This window comes from Mirounga leonina, unplaced genomic scaffold (genome assembly GCF_011800145.1).
Source record: "Mirounga leonina isolate KUSES-001 unplaced genomic scaffold, KU_Mleo_1.0 Mir_127, whole genome shotgun sequence".
Lineage (NCBI taxonomy): Eukaryota > Metazoa > Chordata > Mammalia > Carnivora > Phocidae > Mirounga > Mirounga leonina.
This window is the reverse complement of record NW_023270316.1, coordinates 61,810,132-61,830,709: the sequence shown is the minus strand read 5'-3', so window position 1 is coordinate 61,830,709 and position 20,578 is coordinate 61,810,132. Positions and strand designations below refer to the sequence as shown.

The 20,578-nt window shown below is 44.8% G+C and overlaps 1 protein-coding gene across 1 annotated transcript in view; it reads right to left on the bottom strand.

Annotated features, from left to right (window-relative positions):
- Window positions 1–17,332, bottom strand: part of FOXO1 (forkhead box O1) — a 99,577-nt gene extending 82,245 nt beyond the window's left edge. The window contains exon 1 of the mRNA XM_035003491.1: window positions 16,280–17,332. Within this exon, the coding sequence (XP_034859382.1) occupies window positions 16,280–16,930 (651 nt within the window). The 5' untranslated portion in view covers window positions 16,931–17,332. The remainder of the gene's footprint in view (window positions 1–16,279) is intronic.
- Window positions 17,333–20,578: the final 3,246 nt, after the last annotated feature.

Sequence of the window (20,578 nt, the reverse complement as noted above, 5' to 3'; positions counted from 1 at the left end):
GCAGACGCTTAACGACTGAGCCACCCAGGCGCCCCAAAATAAATAAAATCTTAAAAAAAAAAAAAAGAAAAGAAAAGAAAAGAAATCTAAGTCCCTCTGAAAGGCTTATTAGAGTTAGGACGGGTTAGCTGGGAAAAGAAAGAATAATTATAGAAATTGGCTTCATGTACCTGAAGGGAAAATGAATTAAGCTAATTCAAGATAGCTCCTAAATCCAGAACCAGAAGCAAGCCAGGGACAGGGGAGAGGGGGGAGTTACAGGCAAACACCTAGGCTCAATATAGAAATAAACTTTATAGCAGTGTAGGAAGTAATAGATTCTCAAAATCCCCAAATGGCCAAGGAGAGGCTTCTGTACCAGGTGGTAGTTATAAAATTTGTTAAAAATAAAACTTCAGGGGAGCCTAGCTGGCTCCATGGGTGGAGCATGTGACTCCTGATCTCAGGGCTGGGAGTTTGAGCCCCACATTAGGCTTAGAGATTACTTAAAAATAAGATAAAATAAAATAAAATAGTCTCCATGACTCTTCATACCTTCATTACACAAAGTTTAAGAAACTTGAAAGCCCAAGCCAAAACTCAAGAACTAGGAAATAAATGAGAATACAGACACTTTAACGTAACTCCTACACAATTTGTCAGACATTAAATGTTCTACTTGTAAATACCTGTGAACGGGATTAGATCTATTAATAATTTAGTGACCATTTCCAATGGCAGCAATTAATACAATAGGGTTGTTGTAATGAAGTAAAAATGTACCAGTAACCAGCAATATAACCTTTGAAGAAACTTTTCACCTGATTTACCTTAATAGGTTGGAGAAATTAATTCAAATTGAATAAACTAGGGGGCTGAAAATGAGAAAGAAAGCAAAGAGGAAATGAAAAAGTAAGGAGGGGGGAGTAGGAGATGATCAAAAAGATCCTTTTAATATAAGTCATTTAGATCTGTATCCTCAAAAGCTCAGAAAACTATGTGGCATTCTTCATTTAGTGAATAATTGAGAACAGATCAGAAAGACTCCCTACATTCCACATTTTTAACTAATCTACCCCAGGTATCAGCCCTAGATGGGAAATGAGAAAATTAATGAACAAATAGCAAGCCTATTAATTGGGGGGGGAGGGTTCAGGGAGGGTGTCATAAACAGATCATGATTTTCTGTTTAAAGCACTTAGGGCAAAAGTGGACTTCTGTGACTCTTAAAAAGGGAAACACTGCAAAAGTCTGGCTTCAACATTTCTCTCTACCTCATCAAATTTTAGATATTGAATTTGATGACAATTCAGACGGGATAATTTTTGATGGTGGTTCTGACTAATGGTGGTTCAGGAAACAATCACACATGTAAACTTAGTAACAGCAAAACACTCTTCTACTCCGGAGAGGAGCCATAGGTTCCCTTCTGCAGCTTTCTCTGTTGTTGATAGCATACTTAGGACATAAAAGCATCACAGAAAGACAGATTTTCTTTCTACTATAAATACAAGCATTCAAAGATCCTAAAATGTCTAACTAGTCAAAAATTAAACCCAGATCAAAGACAATAAAACTAAATATCATTCGAGTATTTTCTTAATATTCCGCACTAAATAATTTCATAGGCTCAGACTCCTATAAAGAGCATGCCAGGGCGCCTGGGTGGCTCAGATGGTTAAGCGTCTGCCTTTGGCTCAGGTCATGATCCCAGAGTCCTGGGATCAAGTCCCACATCGGGCTCCCTGCTCCTTGGGAGCCTGCTTCTCCCCCTCTGCCTCTCTCTCTCTCTGTGTCTCTCATGAATAAATAAATAAAATCTTAAAAAAAAAAAAAAAAAAAAAGAGCGTGCCAGTTTTGAACCGCACCCAGCAGAAATAATTAAGACCCTCTTTGTGCGGTCCAATTTTATTTTTTTCCTGTCTTCCTCCACCTCTGTTTGAAAGAGCCAAAATGTGTATTCCCCACACTATCACAGGAAACAAAGCAAGGGAATTCCATCTAAATTGAAGGATGTCAAATTCCCAAGCACAGCCAGGCAGGATGTCAAAGGTCATGCCCCATATTTGGCCAAAGAAAAATACTATTAATATATTTATAGCTAGAACGAATAACTATAAATCCAAAAGCTATAACCTGATGAAAGATGGAAGAGGCATTAAATTCAAAAGTTTTTAAGCCTACACCCGGTGTGCTGTCCTGGTGACATTCAAGTTCATCTGCAAAATAAATGTGGTCTAACAAGTCATTATGCTCTTATCAGTGGGCCCCTGATGGGACAGCCCTGTGAAGGTCTGCAGGAAAGTGGCTGCTAACTTGTTTCAAGCCAGAGTAACAAAATAGCCTGAGGGAGCAGGCGACCTCACTAGGAGAGATGAGCTTTTGTGCAAAAGGCAAGTCACAGACTCCAAAGTTTGCTTAATAAAATTCAATGTCATTTTTTTATTTAAGTGAGTCCCTGAAACAGTCTCAGCTTACTAGGGCATGTGACTAAGGGAGGGCTCTCCATTTGAATTTAGTAAGGAAAGGAATCCCTATGCTGCAGTACCTTAGAATCTGAGATGTTTAAAGTTTCTCATTTTATGCCTCTGACATCTTTACTTCTTCCTCCCAGTCCTCTTTAAAAGTTATTTGAAACACAAATGGGGGTGGGAAGTGTGAATGAGGCTTAACTGGAGGCCCTGAGCTATCAATCGCAGGAGAATGATCTCAGCTCTCAACTTCCGTGACTGCATGTTTTCCTTTTTTCTCTTCTTGCCTTTTATACAAACACAGGCGGAAGTCATGGTTAGTCTAAGAACCATAGCCATCAACAGCTTGTCTTTGATTAAAATGTCTCCATAATTTCATCACAAAAGAAATTAAGTAGGATCTTTCTACGAATAAATTCAGCATCTGATATAACCCAAGATCGATCATTGTTCAACGGAAACACACGGCACAACAGTCATTATTATAATTTTTTTTCTTAGAAATACAATTTATAAGTCATGCAATCGAATGGTAATGAATTCTGAAATTGACTTTCAAACATGCACCCTCCCATAGTTTGTGGAGCAGAATGAACAGCATAAATGTGAGCTACATATGTATCAACAAAATACTCTCTCCATTTTATTCTAGGTCTCTCTCCCACATCCTCTACCTTTAGCTCAAAATAAAACAAAAATAAAGCAATCACACTAAGGAATGCAATGACACAAACTTTAATATTCAAACTACTTATTAAATGGCTTGAAACCCAACTAACCTGAAAAGATGACTCCAGAATATTTACTTCTGAGTTAGACACCACAAGCTAAAAAGATCATGAAGAAGGTCAATCTCTGAAAAAGTAGAAACAGGGGCGCCTGGGTGGCTCAGTCGTTAAGCGTCTGCCTTCGGCTCAGGTCATGATCCCAGGGTCCTGGGATTGAGCCCCGTGTCAGGCTCCCTGCTCGGCGGGAAGCCTGCTTCTCCCTCTCCCACTCCCCCTGCTTGTGTTCCCTCTCTCGCTGTGTCTCTCTCTGTCAAATAAATAAATAAAATCTTAAAAAAAAAAAAAAGTAGAAACAGATGGCATGGGGACTAACCCTCAAATACAGGGGACCCATCTAAACACCAAAGTGTGAGCAGGGTAATTCTGAAAGCCGTGACAACCATGATTCTAAATTTCTATTTTGGTTATCCTAAATCTGCTTTCTTGTGTTTTGGTTTTGTTTTGTTTTTTTTTAAGTATGTCCTCTGTATAACTATTCAAAGATATCAAAATGGCATTTCAAGAAATATAAAGCACCTTAAAGAAACATCCCAGAAATACTAGGATATATTACAGTGCTACTACAAAGCACAGTGATCACAGCTGAGGAAGTACCCATTACAGAACCAAAAAAGATTATGTAAAATCACATCAAAACATACCTAATTACAGAAATTTTTAACCCTAATACCTTTCCTTAGCATTTATTTTTTAATTTTCCCCAATACTTCAGAAGAGAAAATAGCAATGAAAACCATTTGGTGGGGCGCCTGGGTCGTTAAGTGTCTGCCTTTGGCTCAGGTCATGATCCCAGGGTCCTGGGATAGAGCCCCGCATCGGGCTCCCTGCTCCGCGGGGAGCCTGCTTCTCCCTCTCCCACTCCCCCTGCTTGTGTTCCTGCTCTCTTCGCTATCTATCTCTCTGTCAAATAAATAAAATATTTTTAAAAAAGAAAGAAAATCATTTGGTGATCTCCTCTAAAATGTAAAGCCATCAAATACTGTGTTTGAAATCAGTATTATATATCACCCCCCCAAAAAAATAAGTGTTATAATCTGAAAGTCTGCCTGTTAATACAAATACATATAATAGACATAAATCTAGGCCCTATATAACCAATTCTATTTCATTAATTCTAAGAGGTTCATTCAAGAAACCATTTGACGCACACAGGTAACAGAAGTATAGGAATCTTTCACATTCGGCATATGCAAACGTTATAATGGGACAGTAAAGAGAAAGGAGAGACCAATTCAGCCCCACAGATTACATAAAAGTCAGCAGGATGGTCCACAGGAAGCTTTCACATTCACTGCATGTAAATTTCATGATGGCATGCATATCTACCCATCCTGAGAGAAAAGGTTTACATTCAAATTTAGAGGGATGCAATTAGCTTGGTACCCAGTACACAAACAATCTTAGTTGATATTTACAAGTTCTGCAAGTTCCCCTCTTTCCCCCTTCAGAGCTGGCCCTACAGACTGAGAGAGAGAGGTCCCCAGATGAAGGCAGGTGATGTAACACTTGCCTTAAGGTAGGTGGGTTTCTCCTACATTCAAATCACAGTATGGTGGGCTGAACCTGACACTGAAACTTCACTGGTGTGACAAATTGATGACTCTGCAAATTACAAGTCACAAATTCAAGAAACTACATCATCTCTGAAACAAAGTTAGGGTGCCTGAAGGTACCTATCTTGATGCATTTATCCTGATGCAACCCTACATTTAAGGTTATATGAGAACAATAGGGAAAAAAATTCCTTTCCTGTCAAAATAGTACAATAGAATCCACATTTTGACTGTCACTACCTCAAGAATCTGCCAAAATAAGAGCCTCTAGCTAAACCATAAGCAAACCATTTCCTTTGACCTTGCTTCCAAGCAACCAAACTGTCTAAGGTATTTGATATTTACTTGTATAGACCATTCCCAAATATTTATGTGGTTATTTTGTTTTCAAGCTTTGAAGGACACATAATATTTACAACCCTAGGAATTATGTAATTCATTATAATTTCTCTCTTCAAACTGAAATCCAAACACAGAGAATGCAGGGTAAGCCCTTTTCACTCTTACCCTCCCCACCACTGAAAAGATAAAGACCCTCCCATTCTGTATGCAGGGATTTCTCACCTAGACAACAAGATGGGTCTTCTCTCAAGACACCTTCCATGTTAGGCTTTCTGGGGCATGAAACTGGTAGAGGAAAAGCACTAATTTTCTAGATTAAAAAAGGAAAACCGGGAGCGCCCGGCTGGCTCAGTCAGTAGAGCATGAGACTCTTGAACTAGGGGTTGTGAGTCCAAGCTCCATGGTGGGCACAGAGGCTACTTAAAAAAAAAAAAAAAAAAGGAGAACTGTTTGGCACACATTGGTGGGGGGGGTACGCACAAGGAGGAGTTGAAGAGGCAAAGCTAAAAGCTAAGTACCTCAGATAACCCTTGTAGAGATACTGAGATCTTTATCTGCCCACATCATCCAAGCTGGTTCTCCTCTTCCTCCTTCCTTCATCAGGCCTCTCTCTTGGCTGGAGTCCAAGTAAGACTTAGAGGGTTAATCACGCTCTTTGAGACTTTTCTACTGCAGTTGTAAAATGCAACCACTGAGGTCCCCTCCCCTTCCTGAAGTCAGGTTCCTTTAGCTACTTTCAAACTGTTAACTCAGCAAACTCGTAACTAGAGGCCTCTCACCAGCAGGGAAAAGGCAGCTCTGTAACAACTTCAGGATCTCAGTTGTAAAGAGACAAACATTTTTTCTCACCTCTGATGTTTATCAGATCTCTGGTATAATAAAAGAAGAGATTCACAAAACCATGACCCATTTTCCAGATTCATGAGGAATGGCAACTGAGAAAAATCTGTTTATCCAAGAAATGTGTTTAATCCAACAAAAGAAAACAGGCCACCCCTTCTCCCCACCCTCTTCCGCTAACAGCTCTTCTTTAATCAGAGGAGTTAAGCAGCATCTCCAAAGCCACTAAGGTCACAGGATTTGGCATCAGGATCAGTTCCATAACCTAAGCAACACAAAGTGACACACCGTAATTAAGACCAATATCATCTAGGATGAGAAGTTAATCAAGCCAGAAAAAGATTTTCTTTTCAGGTCTCAAAGAGCCACACAGAGACGCTGGAACCAGGTCACACTCACAAAGGTGGCAGCTTGGGAACTTCCACGTATGTGGCCAGCAGGAGTGTGTAAGAGGAGCATGAGATGCTGGAGCTAAGAGCACATCCCATGTCACAGGCACTGCAGGGCAGACCAAGGAACCACAGGCTTTAGAGGTGGCATTCTCTTCTGAGAAGAGAGATGTGCCATCCACCATTCCTAAGAATTCTAGAACTCCTGAGACTTCGTGTCTATAGGGACAGGCTACCTTAGAAAAAATGACCTGTCTTCCCACAGATCTACAAATTGACTGCCTCTCCTCCCAAGAGCTAAGACTCCACACTGCTCTCCTTCAAAATCAGAACCAAGATAAGACACAAGTTAAAGGATGAAGATGTTTTACATCCCTCTCTACTTATGGAATGAAAAGACCAAAGATGAGCTGCAATTCTGAACCTCACTTGATCTCACAAGTGTGATATCCTGATGTGCTATGAAAGCTATTTTGTCCATGTGGAAGGTAATTTACACATTTAATAAAACCTCATAGTAGTGAGCTCTTTTTGTTTCCCTCTCACTCCCCAAAACAAGGTACCTTTTAAATAATATGCTGTCTGCTACTATAAGTATGTATATACTACTAAAATAGCCTTCTACGTTTCTCCAACACTTGTTATTTCTAACATGGTTAATAAGTTTTAATAGATGTGTATTTGTGCCTTTTGCTATACCCAAATACATTTTCTATTGCATAAATCTTTAAGTTCTCCATGAGATAGCCAGGCTCACTCACAAGTATTCTGAATGCATTCAGTTCCATGTCTGCCTGGTATCACTTTTAGGTTTAACACATCGAAATTTAACTTCCTCTGGATCCACTTAAGTATCTCATTATAACCTTCATTCCTACACTAGGGTCAGTGGGTAAAGACATATTACGAGAAAGCTATCAAGAATTTCTAGTATTTAGCTAATGCAATACTAGAACTGACATTTAAATGTTAAAGCATCTTTTGAAGCCAGTACAACTTTCCCTCATAATTGCCCTAAGTATATTCTGAGATTGCTAACTCCAACTTTAGAATTTCTAATTTTTTCAAAAAAAAAGAAAAAACAAAAATTATGTATAACAATGAGCATTCTGGGGCGCCTGGGTGGCTCAGTAGGTTGGGCATCTGCCTTCCGCTCAGGTCATTATCTATGGGTCCCGGGATGGAGGCAAGGCCCGTGTCCCGCTTCCTGCTCAGCAGGGGCGGGGGGAGAGGGGGGTGTCTGCTTCTCTCTCTCTGCCCCTGGCCCCGCTTGTTCTCACACTCTCTCAAATGAATGAATAAAATATTTTTAAAGGGGGGGGAGGAGGCACCTGGATGGCTCAGTCCTTAAGTGTCTGCCTTCGGCTCAGGTCATGATCCCAGGGTCCTGGGATCGAGCCCCACATCGGGCTCCCTGCCCCAGGGGAGGCCTGCTTCTCCCTCTCCCACTCCCCTTGGTTGTGTTCCCTCTCTCACTGTGTCTCTGTCAAATAAATAAAAAAATAAAATAAAATAAAATAAAATAAAATAAAAGGGGGGGGTGCCTGGCTGGCTCAATTGGTTAGGTGTCTGCCTTCAGCTCGGGTCATGATCCCAGGGCCTGGGATCAAGCCCCAAGTCGGGCTCCCTGCTCAGCGGGGAGTCTGCTTCTCCCTCTCCCTCTGCCACTGCTTGTGTTCTCTCTTTCACTAATAAATAAATAAAATCTTAAAAAAAAAAAAGAAAAAATGAGCTTTCTTTGTTTAAATCCCTCTGCTCCCGGGACACAAAGTATGAAGGTTAGGTTTTTGTTTTTAAATAAACTCTACCCCTAACGTGGTGCTCAAATTCACCACCCTGAGATCAAGAACTGTATGCTCCACTAGACTGAGCCAGCCAGGCACCCCCTAAAAGTTAGTTTTAATTAAGAGACCAAGCAAAAAGCTAAGTACTTTATAAATACCTACTATTCATATGTTTTTATTTTTTTTAGTGGGGGGCACGGGGAAGGGGTACAGAGGGTAAGAGAATCCCAAGCAGACTCTGCACTCAGTGCAGAGCTGGACACAATCCTGAGAGCCTGAGATCGCTCCTCAGATCATGACCCCAGATGAAAGCAAGAGTCGGACACTTAACCTACTGCACCACCCAGGCGCCCCATGCCTACTATTCATATTAAGTCAATTATATAATAAGTTTCATGTTCCATTATCAAATTCTGTATATGAATTTTAAACCAAATGCAGTACATTGACTTTACCTGCATTCCATAGGTTTCTATATTTTCATGAGCATCTCTAAGAAATTAAATTTTAAGAACTAAAAATGTGACCGTATTTTCATTAATTCCTTATATTATAAAAACCAAAATATAATTTCATAGAAAAATTTGGTCTATAATATTATTTTCATAATATATACAAAGTCCAATTTCAATCTGACAATAGTCTACCTATACTTTTTAAACTTCCTAGGTTCCATATATTACTCTGAGAAACTGATGCTTCCCCTATTTTCATGTCTTTATGAATGCCAAAACACCATTTAGAAAATCAATTTAAAAATAATCTGATGGGGGGCACCTGGGTAGCTTAGTCGATAAAGTGTCTGCCTTCAGCTCAGGTCATGATCCCAGGGTCCTGGAATGGAGCCCCACGTGAGGCTCCCCACTCAGCAGGGAGCCTGCTTCTCCCTGTGCTTGTGCTTTCTTCTCTCTCTCTCTCTCAAATAAATAAATAAATGGAATCTTTAAAAAAATAATAATAATCTGATAGAAAAACGGATGTGCCAACGGACAGATACATGATAAAGCAAGTATAATAAAATGGTAGTAGTAGAAACTAGATGGCAAGTATACAGGTGTTTAATGTAGAATTCTTTCAACTTTGAACATTTGAAAATATTATAATGCAATCTTGGGAGACTAACATCCCATTTTCAAGGTCCATTTCAACAGCCAACACAGAACTCTCTTTTTCCCTGAAGGCACTTACCCTTTCTACCATGTACTATATAGTTATTTACATGTCATACCTCATCTCCCTACAGGATCCACGTTTGAATCAGTTTTCTATCATTCAGATACATCTAGTACAACATTCTGTAATCATTCATTACGTCAAACAATCATCCAATAATCATCCAAATGGGGAAAAAATAAAAATACTTTGACCATCTCCAGAAAATAAAATAATCACAGATCTTTATAGATATACTAATATAAACATTATCACATCGCGAACACACGGAAAGCTAAAATATAAAAGATCCATGGTTCAAGAAAAACTTTCCCAATCATATATTTACAATATAACTGAGACAATATAACATGCAGGCATTAAAGTTAAATTATAATACATAGCAGCATGAATTAAGAGATCACCAGGCATCCACACAGAGAAGGCAAAAATGCCTTCAGGCAGGAACCAAGACTGGAAGTTGGTGGGACAGTCATGAGCTTTGCATACTAAGCAAAATTTTCAGAACTTCCAGTAGAGGCACAAGATGACCCAAGTCCTACGGACAGGATGGTCTAGAACTTAAATAAGAGACCTAACCTGGGAGAACGGGTAGAGGTCAGGAAGTCAATGTCTCAAGAGACTAAGAAAAAAAGAGCTAACAGACTCGGGGGCATGAGAAGAGTGTGAAGAGGACATCCAAGTCTGAAAACTAGGGAAAGGGTTAACTAACTAGACCACTAACCAAATCAGGGAATTCAAGATGGGAACCTCATCTCAGAGTAAGAGGAAATATAGCACGCTTGGGTTTAGACGTGTTCAATTTGACGTGAAAGTGGGACATTAATGGCCTGGAGACCAGGACAATAGCGGAGGTAAGTTATCTAGAAAGGAACCAGAGAAAAAGTCCACAACTTGTCCTGAGGTATCTTTAGGTTTGAGCACAGAAGAAAAAATGGTAAGTGCACAACTGGAAGAGAAGCCAGATGAAAGGGGGAGAGGGGCGGGTATCAGCATAGTCCAATGTAAATGAGTCCCCAATAAGAATGTATGGGGTGTGGGGTGCCTGAGTGGCTCAGTCATTGGGCTTCTGCCTTCGGCTCAGGTCATGGTCCCAGGGTCCTGGGATCGAGCCCCGCATCGGGCTCCCTGCTCTTCGGGGGGCCTGCTTCTCCCTCTCCCACTCCCTCTGCTTGTGTTCCCTCTTTCGCTATGTCTCTCTCTGTCAAATAAATAAATAAAATCTTAAAAAAAAAAAAAAAAAAAAAAGAATGTATAGGGTGGTCAGTGGAAAACTGAGAAAGGAGAAGACTTAGACACTCCCCTGTCAGCCTTAGTGACTTCTGACCCATAAAGACTGCAAGCTTCAGCAAACATCTGAAGCCAAAAATTGGGGGCTACAGAAGCTCATCACACAGCTCCATCTCACTTTTTTTCTGTAATAAATATAGCCTGAAATAAAGGACACATGTTTAATTTCTGTCCTTAAAGTAATGCATTAAGGTGAAAATTCACTAAAAAATAAACTGGAAAGGGATTGCAAATTTAGCTTTCTAAACTTATTTGGCATAATATCAATACTAGTTTGCTTTTTTTTTAATAGCTTATGTCAAAGGTATGTGAGGATGGATGAAAAATAAAAAAGAGGGGAAGAAAAAAAGGAAAGCATCCAAAAGAGCCTTCCAAGTGGCAAGAATACCAAGCCTCAGTATTTGCAGTGCTTAACCCACAAATTTATAAACCATAGGCAGACTGAGTGGAATAAAGTGGGATGCCAATGGGGAGGGTGGTTTTTTAAAAAACTGAACCATATAAAATCACTAATGTACAAAAATGCATTTTCGCATTTCATACGTTCCTTAGAAGACCACAGGTAACAAGCAGTAATTCTCTGCAAAGAATTTCTGTGCCTCTGACACGAGTTCTGTTAGTCCTTATCAGGAATTAGCAAAAAGGGAGAATTCTGCCAGACTTTAGCACATTTATATACAGCATATCCACTGGAACGCAAGCCCTTAAGACACCAAAATATACGATTTCTCAAGTTCATCTGATCTTCTGTTTGACAACTGAAGAGGAGCCTATACTAACTTCAGAATTTTGCACACACCAAGAACAGGTAGTTATCTGACCCAAGGGAGGTTCCAGGGGGTTGGGGCAACAGCAAGGGCAAGTCTCTACAAGTTGTTACTATGAAGACCAAGGCAAATGTTGAAAGAAGCAGGGCTAGATCCACTCTGCTCAATCACTCAGTGTTCCAGTGCTCTATACAACTAAACACTCCTTTGCTCCCTCCAATCACCATAGGGTTTATACTGCTTCTCCAAGAGGATTCCAGGAAGCCCCAAAGTTATGGCACATGCCGGGGGAGGGGGGGGAAAGCAGGCGATTAAATTCCCATGATGCCAGGGTACTGGGTAGTCTCCAAGGGCAGAGTGTTCTAGAAAAATGCAAATAATTCAGGCTCTCCAAAGAAATTCCAGGCAAATACAGACAGCTGCTGTCTTAGAAAATCATACAGAATTGTAGTTTAGGAGCTTGGATGGAGAGGCACAAAAACAGGCAAAACATTCTCAACCTATCAGGGATTCTAACTCACCACTGAGTATTCTCTTTCCCCTCCTCCCCCTTTTATATATCACCTTAAAAGATTCCCTGCGCAGTGCATAGTATCTAGCCACATGTGCATCCATTGCCAATGTGATAGCCTCTAAGTAAGGGGGGGGGGGGGGTGTCTCAATGAACTTTAACCTTTTTTTAAAGTTTGCATGAGAATTAAAAATGTCTTCTTTCCAGTATTCAAATATTTGCCACTCTAAGAAAATAAAATCTGAAAAAAAAAAAAAAAAATCAAAAACAGAAGTCACCACTCTGGCCACAACTCTCTCAAGGATCTGCCACAAAAACATAGGTAAAATAAAAATAAAATTCTTATAATCATCAATTAAGGATTCATACTTGACACCGACACCGATTTTGGAATTTCTGGAAAAAAACATGCCAGCCATAAGATCTGTCACATCAGTCCCACAAAACTGTTTCAGTCTTCAGCAAATATGGTATCAATTTGGCTGCATAATTCCCTTACTCATTTTTAATTCTCTTCATGCTCCCTTCCCCAAATACATATATTGAAATTTCCACTCTAAGGTAATTTCAGTAACAAACTAGAAGTTAGCCTCACCAAGAGGCCATTCTTTAAGTCAAATATGAGTATGCAGCAAGAAAACATCTGTCATCGTTGTGCCAAGGACTCTGTGGCTATTTAAATCACTCACCAGCAGATTACAAACCTGAATTACAGAATATGAATTTTAAAATATTTTTTTTTTAAGATTTTATTTATTTATTTGACAGAGAGACAGCGAGAGCAGGAACACAAGCAGGGGGAGTGGGAGAGGGAGAAGCAGGCTTCCTGCCGAGCAGGGAGCCCGATGTGGGACTCGATCCCAGGACCCTGGGATCATGACCTGAGCTGAAGGCAGACGCTTAACGACTGAGCCACCCAGGTGCCCTAAAATAAAAAATTTTTAAAAAGTACTGTCAGTTCATAGGCCAAATTAAAGAAACATCATTCCAAAATAAAGAATATCTGAGGTATATAAAACAATTTAAACTTTTCTTTAAAAAGTATTAAGTCTTATTGTTGAAGCATTCTTTTAACCCAGGTGTTCCAAATAATGTCGCAACAAAAGACAAGACTCAACTTAAAACTGCCATTAAGGAGGGGGGTACCCACACAGAACCGAGCTCACAATACTACTTCCCAAGCTCTAGAAAGCTTTCTATGGGTGTGAAGAGGGGGCGGGGGGGGGGGGAGAACAGGTCATGGAAAAGAAGTTTCACTATTTATAAATACTGTACATGGTTTAAAAGATCCCGGGTTTTCCAAAAGTCTTAGCTTCCACTTTGAGTGTAACCTTATGACAGTTATGGCCAATATTAAAACAAGTGTAAAGCAGATGTAATGTACCATCCCTACAAATACAAAATGCACATCCCGCAAATACAACCAGTGTCTAAGGAACTAGAAGTTTATGAACTCTTTAACAGCTTTTCAACTATTCTGTCCTATGCAAATGACTTTCAAATTCTCTGGCAGGCCCCAGGAAGTTAAAGCGCAAGAAACTGTATTTAATTAAAGATTCAGTCTAATTCCCAGTAGTAAATCACAGGAAATAGTTCCAAAGCAGCCTCTCCTCAGTTCTAAAACAGGTTTTGGTTGATTTGCATTTTAGAATTCGAATTTTTTTTAAGCTAAAAGTCATAGTAAAATTTGTCCCTTTTGTGAATCTTTAAAACAGGAGGGTCTTTCAAATCTGAGAAACTTGGTTTTAACAAGTAACTCATTTTTATGAAAACTCTAACCAGAAGACTAGTTATGAGTTAGAACACTTAAGGTTGTTTCTTTTCTTCTTAAAATATCCTTTTACTCAAAGTGAAAATGCACTTGTTGTAATCTGACTTGCACCAACGGACTCTCATTACACCTGAAACATTTACTCACTTGAGAATGGCAGCCTGCTCCCTCCCAAAGCCCCACTTGGTTTCCACTGGGAACTGCCGCTGGGCCTCCAATCCTGAACAGATATTAACAATTCTTACTACTAATGGATCTTCTAGCTATTTAAGTACATTTTTAAAGAAAAAATTATAATTGCATTTGGGGAAAAAAATTAGAAGAACCTAATAAAAAAGATTGGGGGTTTGATTTGGCCTTAAAATGTTTTTTAGGGCGCCTGGGTGGCTCAGTTGGTTAAGCGACTGCCTTCGGCTCAGGTCATGATCCTGGAGTCCCTGGATCGAGTCCCACATCGGGCTCCCTGCTCGGCAGGGAGCCTGCTTCTCCCTCTGACCCTCCCCCCTCTCATGTGCTCTCTCTCTCATTCTGTCTCAAATAAATAAATAAAATCTTTAAAAAAATGTATTTTTTTAAAAGCACTAAATCTTAAAAGTCTAGGTTATATTCCTAGTTTAAGAAGAATACTCTGATTTAAAACCATGAGTGGCAAAACTAAATATAATCCCAAAACACTGCCTTTCTCCATCTCTGAAGAAAGGCACTCCGGCAAACAAGTAGATTGTATCCATTTCCAAGAACGTAAAAGTGGTGTAAGTACACACTGTACTTTGAATGTCCAAAAAAAAAAATTTTTTTTTAAATGGCAAACGCTTTACAATAAATAGCTCAAGCAGGGTTGATAGATGAGTAAGTCAAGTACTTAAATTCAAATGTTAAGTAAAATTGGATTTGGCAGACAATCCTAATTTTGTGACTTAGAAGAATACATACCAAGCTTTTTGAAACACTTGGTAAAACTGCATGTAATGCCTAGTAATGAGATTGTAAGTGGTACCTTTACTCTAAAATACACTTTGGAAAAAATAAAATCCTGGCTCCTTCTCCAGGAACTTCAAAAGATATGAGTAACTTAACCTTTTTGACACACATTAACCACAAACATGACAGTGTATGTAAAACAACCGTGGTGTAACCAATTGCGCAGCAAAGATCAATCTTTATTATGCTGTACAGGCAGGATAAGGGGTGAGGAAGAAGTTCTCAGCTAAACTTTCATATCGATCCCTCCACCTGTGACAGTGAGAAACTGTCAGCTTCAGAAGGCCGCGCGGCGAACGGACCCCCCGGTAAGCCTGCCCACAGCCCGTCCTGAGAGCCCCCGGGTCTTTTCCGCCTCCAAGTAGGGAAGTACCTGGCCCCCGCCCTGAGTCCCTCCGAGTCTCCCCTCTCTGAAAGGCAGAAAGGACCAGAGGAACCTCATCTACAGTCCTCCATCGAAGCAGGACGTTAGCACACGTTCCTTTGATGCGCACCTCCACTCCGACTCCCCCAAATCACTTGTCACAAAGACCCCTGCCTTACCCCTCGTATCTGTACTTCCACGGTCCATAACACTGAGGTGGCAAAGTGAGAAAAAAGATACACACATCTCCACCTCTCATCACCCAGGGCAGCTTCTCCAAGCCTAATCAAAGACCTCGGACCATGAGCGAGGCCAAGTTTGGGGGCATTTCCTAGCGCTGAGAAGTGCTGGCCTCGCAACCCCGTGGCTCGGCCCGGAGCGGCGCAACGGCCGGGCGCGCTGGCCCTTTAAAGGCGCTCTCTTCCTACGCCTGCGGCCCCTCCCTCGCCGTCGCAGCTCTCGCTCCCGCCCCCGCCTCCGCCGAGGGTCACACTTGAACTTTAGCTCTCCCAGCGCGGCCCGGCGCCCGCGCACCGCAGGCGGTGGCCGCCTCTTCGCACGTGTCGGATGCACTACCTCGGGCTCCGCGCGCCCGGCCCCCTGCACTCGAGGCCACTTCGGACAAAATCAAAACAAAGCAAAATGCACACCGGCCTCCAAAAACTGCGCTGCCTGCCCCCAGGGGTCGGCTCGCGACTTTCCGTCCCCTCCACCTACAGCTCCGTCCCCGGGCGGCGGGGCCCCGAAAAGCCTCGCCGCGCCCTCCTCCACCCAGCGCGGCGGAAACGGCTCTGCGGCGCAGCCCAAGGCTGGTGGGACGCGCGCCGCGGAGACGGAGAGGAGCCGCCCTCACCCCCCAAGGTCCAGGAGGAAAAGGAGCAGTGGCAGGAGTCCTCGCCGGTCGTGGGCGAGCAGCCCCCAGTAAACCCCTTCCTCCTTTCACTGGCGAACTTTTCTGCCCGCTTTGATGTCCACTTCTTGTCGTACTTTTTTCCCTCCCTAATTCCCAAGTGAGCCCCCTCCCCCGTCCCGCTCGAACTCTCACTTGAGCGCGCTCACACGCACTTATTCCGGTCCCCCGACAGGTCCCGGGCAAGCCCACCACTCACATCTGCCTCTTCTCGCGCTCTCCGCACGCGCTGTCCGCATGCACGGCACTTTCAGGGCAAGCCAACTTCCACAGGCGCCCCCTCATCTGCCCCACCACAACCTCAGGTGGAGGCAGGGGTCCCCGCGCCCCGCTCCCTATCCGGCCGTGCGCCCCGAGGCCACTCACCTTCCAGCCCGCTGAGCTGTTGCTGTCACCCTTATCTTTGAAGTAGGGCACGCTCTTGACCATCCACTCGTAGATCTGCGACAGCGTGAGCCGCTTCTCGGCTGAGCTCTCGATGGCCTTGGTGATGAGGTCGGCGTAGGACAGGTTGCCCCACGCGTTGCGGCGGGACGAGCTGCTCTTTCGCGGCTGCCCTGCGAGCGGCCCGGCGGCGGCTGGGGGCACCGGCGGGTGCTGAGACAGCGGCCCGGGCGGCGGAGCCTGCGGCGGCGCCGGGTGCAGGCAGCCCGCCTCCGGGCCCTGGAAGTCCCCGCACAGCCCCCCGGTGGCGGCAGCAGCGGCCGCCGCCGCCGCCACCGCTGCCGCTGCCGCTGCGGCCGCCGCCACGGAGCCGGGCGCCTGCTGGAAGTCCCCGGTCTCCTCCAGCAGGCTCAGGTTGCTCATGAAGTCGGCGTTGACAGCGGCCGCCGAGGCCGAGGGCAGGCCCGCGGCGGCGTCGGGGTTCGCGGCCGCGCCGCCCGACGGCGCCGGGCTGGAGGTGGCCGAGTTGGACTGGCTAAACTCCGGCCTGGGCAGCGGCCAGGTGCACGAGCGCGGCCGGGGCAGCGGCTCGAAGTCCGGGTCGATCTCCACCACCTGGGGCGCTTCGGCCATGGTGACCCCCACCCCTCCCCCAGCCGCGGGAGAGCCGAGGGGTCGAGCGCACCACACGGGACCAAGGGGGAGGGGGCGCGAAGAGCCGGTCCGAGATTTGGGGGGGCGAGGTCCGTGCCTCGAGCCGACGAAAACCGGGAGGAAGGCGCGGCGGAGTGGAAGCGCGAGCCCAGAACTTAACTTCGCGGGTCCATCAACATCTAGGCTCTTCCAGGTCCGCTGCACGGGCAGGACGGCAGGCCAGAGTCACCCTGCCGAGCAGCGGTCGGCGCCGCACTCCTGCTGACAGGGCCCGCGAACGGAAGGACGGACGGACGCCGCGGGCTGCTCGCTCTCCCGGCGGCGCGACCGCGGCGCTGCTGCCTGTTGAATGTGGCGGCGGCGGCGGCGGCTGCAGCGATTACGCTGCTGCCCGACTTACGGGATCTGCCGCCGCCCCCCGCCCGCGGCGGCGCGCGCGCCGGCCCGCCCCTGACTGACAGCCCGCGCGGCCAATGAGCGCGCGGCACCGCCGCCCAGGCAGCCAGTGGTCGCCCGCCTGGGCGGGGGCCGGTTTTCCACCGGGAGGCGGCAGTGGTTTGGTGGGGGGGTAGTGGGGTGTTTTTCTCGTTCACACTCTCTCTCTTTCTCTCTCTCCGTCTCTCTCTCTCCTCTCTCTCTCTCTCTTTTTTGGATCCGTTATTATTTTCTGGTAATTCTCAAGTGTTTCTGTGAGTCTCTCGCCCTCCCAGTGTTTTGATTGCTAGGAGGCAAACCAGCGTGGAGGCGGCGGCGACACTTTGTTTACTACTGAGGAGCAAAGCCGAGTACTCGGGAAGCTCGAGTGGAACGAGTCTCTCGCTTCGCCTCGACCTCCGCTCGGGGCCCAAAGTGGGGCGGGGCGGGGGCCGGGGGGACGCTCCTCGCTCCGCCGGCACTGGTGGGCGGGCGGAGGCGGCCTCGCGGAATTCCACTCAATTGCCCCCTTCTCGGCTCCACCTACGATTTTTTTTGCAGAGAGACGTGGGGAAGTCGGTGGGCTTTGTTTTTGTTTTTTGTTTTCTTTCCCTGCGATCTGTCAAGTTCTTCAGCCCCCACGCGGGCTGCACAGGCCCCCCGGCACCTGGATCCTGGCGGTGGAGTCCGCGCGGCGAGCATACTCCCTGCCGCCTCCGCGCCCGGAGCCCACCTGTCCGCACCCCCAAGCGGAGCCTCTGCGGTTCGCTCTCGCCGGGAGCCAGGCGTCCAGCCCAGCAGCCTCCAGCTGGGTTCACTCCATTCTTGACCCAAAAGGGTAGAAATGAAGGAAAGGGACTCAGCGCGGTCCGAAGGCAGTCCTATTTCACACGCACACACAGACTCAGAAGCATCCTAGACCTCATGCCCTCTGTGGAAACATCTTCCCCTGGGCGGGAACCTCAGACTCTTAATAGTCCAGGGGCTGCGAGGAAGGGATCAGAGAAGGGGATGCAGACAGAACCTTGTCATTTTATTACTTACCCCTAATTAAGTTCAACTGTTTGCTTGGTATTTCTTTGCTGTTTAGGATGGAAGTGGTAAGGTGTCGAGAAGTAAAAGCACAAGAGGGGTAAGACCAAAGCCTTGGGGCTCAGCCCTGCCCCACCCCCAGGTTCCTTTAAACTGTTTGCCGCGAGTATCAGTAAACCCCTCACCAACCCCACCACACCTTTTCCCATCTGGGCTCCAGGTCCTGTCGAGATCAGTGGTGCCAAAGGTAGGAAGACAATTGTCCTTGTGTCTTAGGGAGCAAAAGAAACAGTTTTCAAGAAACAGTTTTTTGTTTTGGTTTGATTTTTTGAAGGAATATGGAAGGCATTTCCTTTCATAGGGATGGGATCACTTAGGATGGAAGATTGACGGTAGGGTTTTAAATGCCTCGTCCAAAATGACAGCTCCCAATTATTTTAAAAATCCCCTTTTTTGGGGCGCCTGGGTGGCTCAGTCATTAGGCGTCTGCCTTAGGCTCGGGTCATGATCCCAGCGTCCTGGGATCAAGCCCCGCATTGGGCTCCCTGCTCCGCGGGAAGCCTTGCTTCTCCCTCTCCCACTCCCTCTGCTTGTGTTCCCTCTCTCGCTGTGTTTCTCTCTACCAAATAAATAAAATCTTAAAAAAAAAAAAAAATCCCCTTTTTCTTACAGGTAATTCTTCAATTGAAAAAGTGGCATCTAAAGAAAATTAGGCCTCATTTACAGAAGTTTGAAAGGACCTAGAGATTTATTTTTTCCTTTACATTCTCACTATCATCTCCCTAGTTCAGACCCCTATTTATTCTTAACCCACTTATCCCAAGAGCTTCCTACCGGTAATGGGGGGCTGGGGGAGAAGGTCGTGAGCCTGATGGATTAAGGATAGGGTTGGTTCCCACCCTTCTTCTCCTGTGGTCTCTGCATTTACTATCAAATTTGGACAGTTCGGGCCACCTCTGCCAGCCGCTAGGGGACCTCAGTAACCCAGACTATGAGCTCAAAGGAAGGTAATGTGGAACTGTGGATACCCTCAACCTCTCCAATTAAGCTCTGCAGAGGCAGCCCCCATTCAGTTGGCCGCACCCTACAAATAGGCGGTGCTCTGGTGGATCATTCTTGGCAAAGGAAACCAGCTGCAGATTTGGCCTTGCTTTCCTTCCAGTTCCAGTTTTTCATGGCTTCGGTCAGAGGAGAGTATTTGGTTAAGGGAGTTTTCTTACAGACTTTCCTCAGGTCCTTGAAATCTGGACTCTCCTGCCTAATTGTTTAAATGTTGTAATTTGCTTTTCTTTGGTCTTGAAGCAGGCACAGAGTACCTACAGTGCCAATGTCCCTGACACATAGTTCCAAAAAACTGAACAAATGTTTAAAGGTGTTTCTAGCTGCCTACTATACCATTGTGCGTGTCAATTTACTGAACCTTAGGGTGCTGGTGAACACTGGCTTGTTTCCAATCTTTAGCTCACACAAGCTATTCTGTAATGAATAACCATAGATAACTCATTTTGCATCCGTGCAAGTATGTACACAGGAGGAATTTCCAGAAAAGAGATTACTGGGTCAGCAGTTAAATGCATTTGCAATTTTTTTTAAGATTTTATTTATTTATTTGACAGAAACACAGCGAGAGAGGGAACACAAGCAGGAGGAGTGGAGAGGGAGAAGCAGGCTTCCCGCGGAGCAGGGAGCCCAATGCGGGGCTCGATCCCAGGACCCTGCGATCAGAACCTGAGGGATCAGGACATGAGCCACCCAGGCGCCCCTGCTTTTGCAATTTTGAGACACACTGTCAAATTGCCCTCCATAAGAGTTGTATCAAGCTAAACGTTCTTTTCAGCTAGACCCACAGAATGTTAAAATTGAAAGTAGAGATGACCTTAGTGGCCTCCTTTAATTTCTCCATAAGGAAATTGAGGCACAGAGAGGCTGATTTGCCCAAGGTCACACAGAAGCCAGTGGTGATGCCATGGCTGGAACTCCAATTTCCTGCTTTCCCATCAATAATCTCTTCAATACACAGAAAATTGGAAATATCTGCAATTCCTATATAGCGATAACCACTCTAAAACTTTGTAGTATATTTCCTTCCAGTCAACCCCACAGATTTTAGTAATTTTAGTTAGGTGAACTCCACTGAACCAAACGAAGTTTGAATTTTGGAAGATTGAAAAAGCAGACACA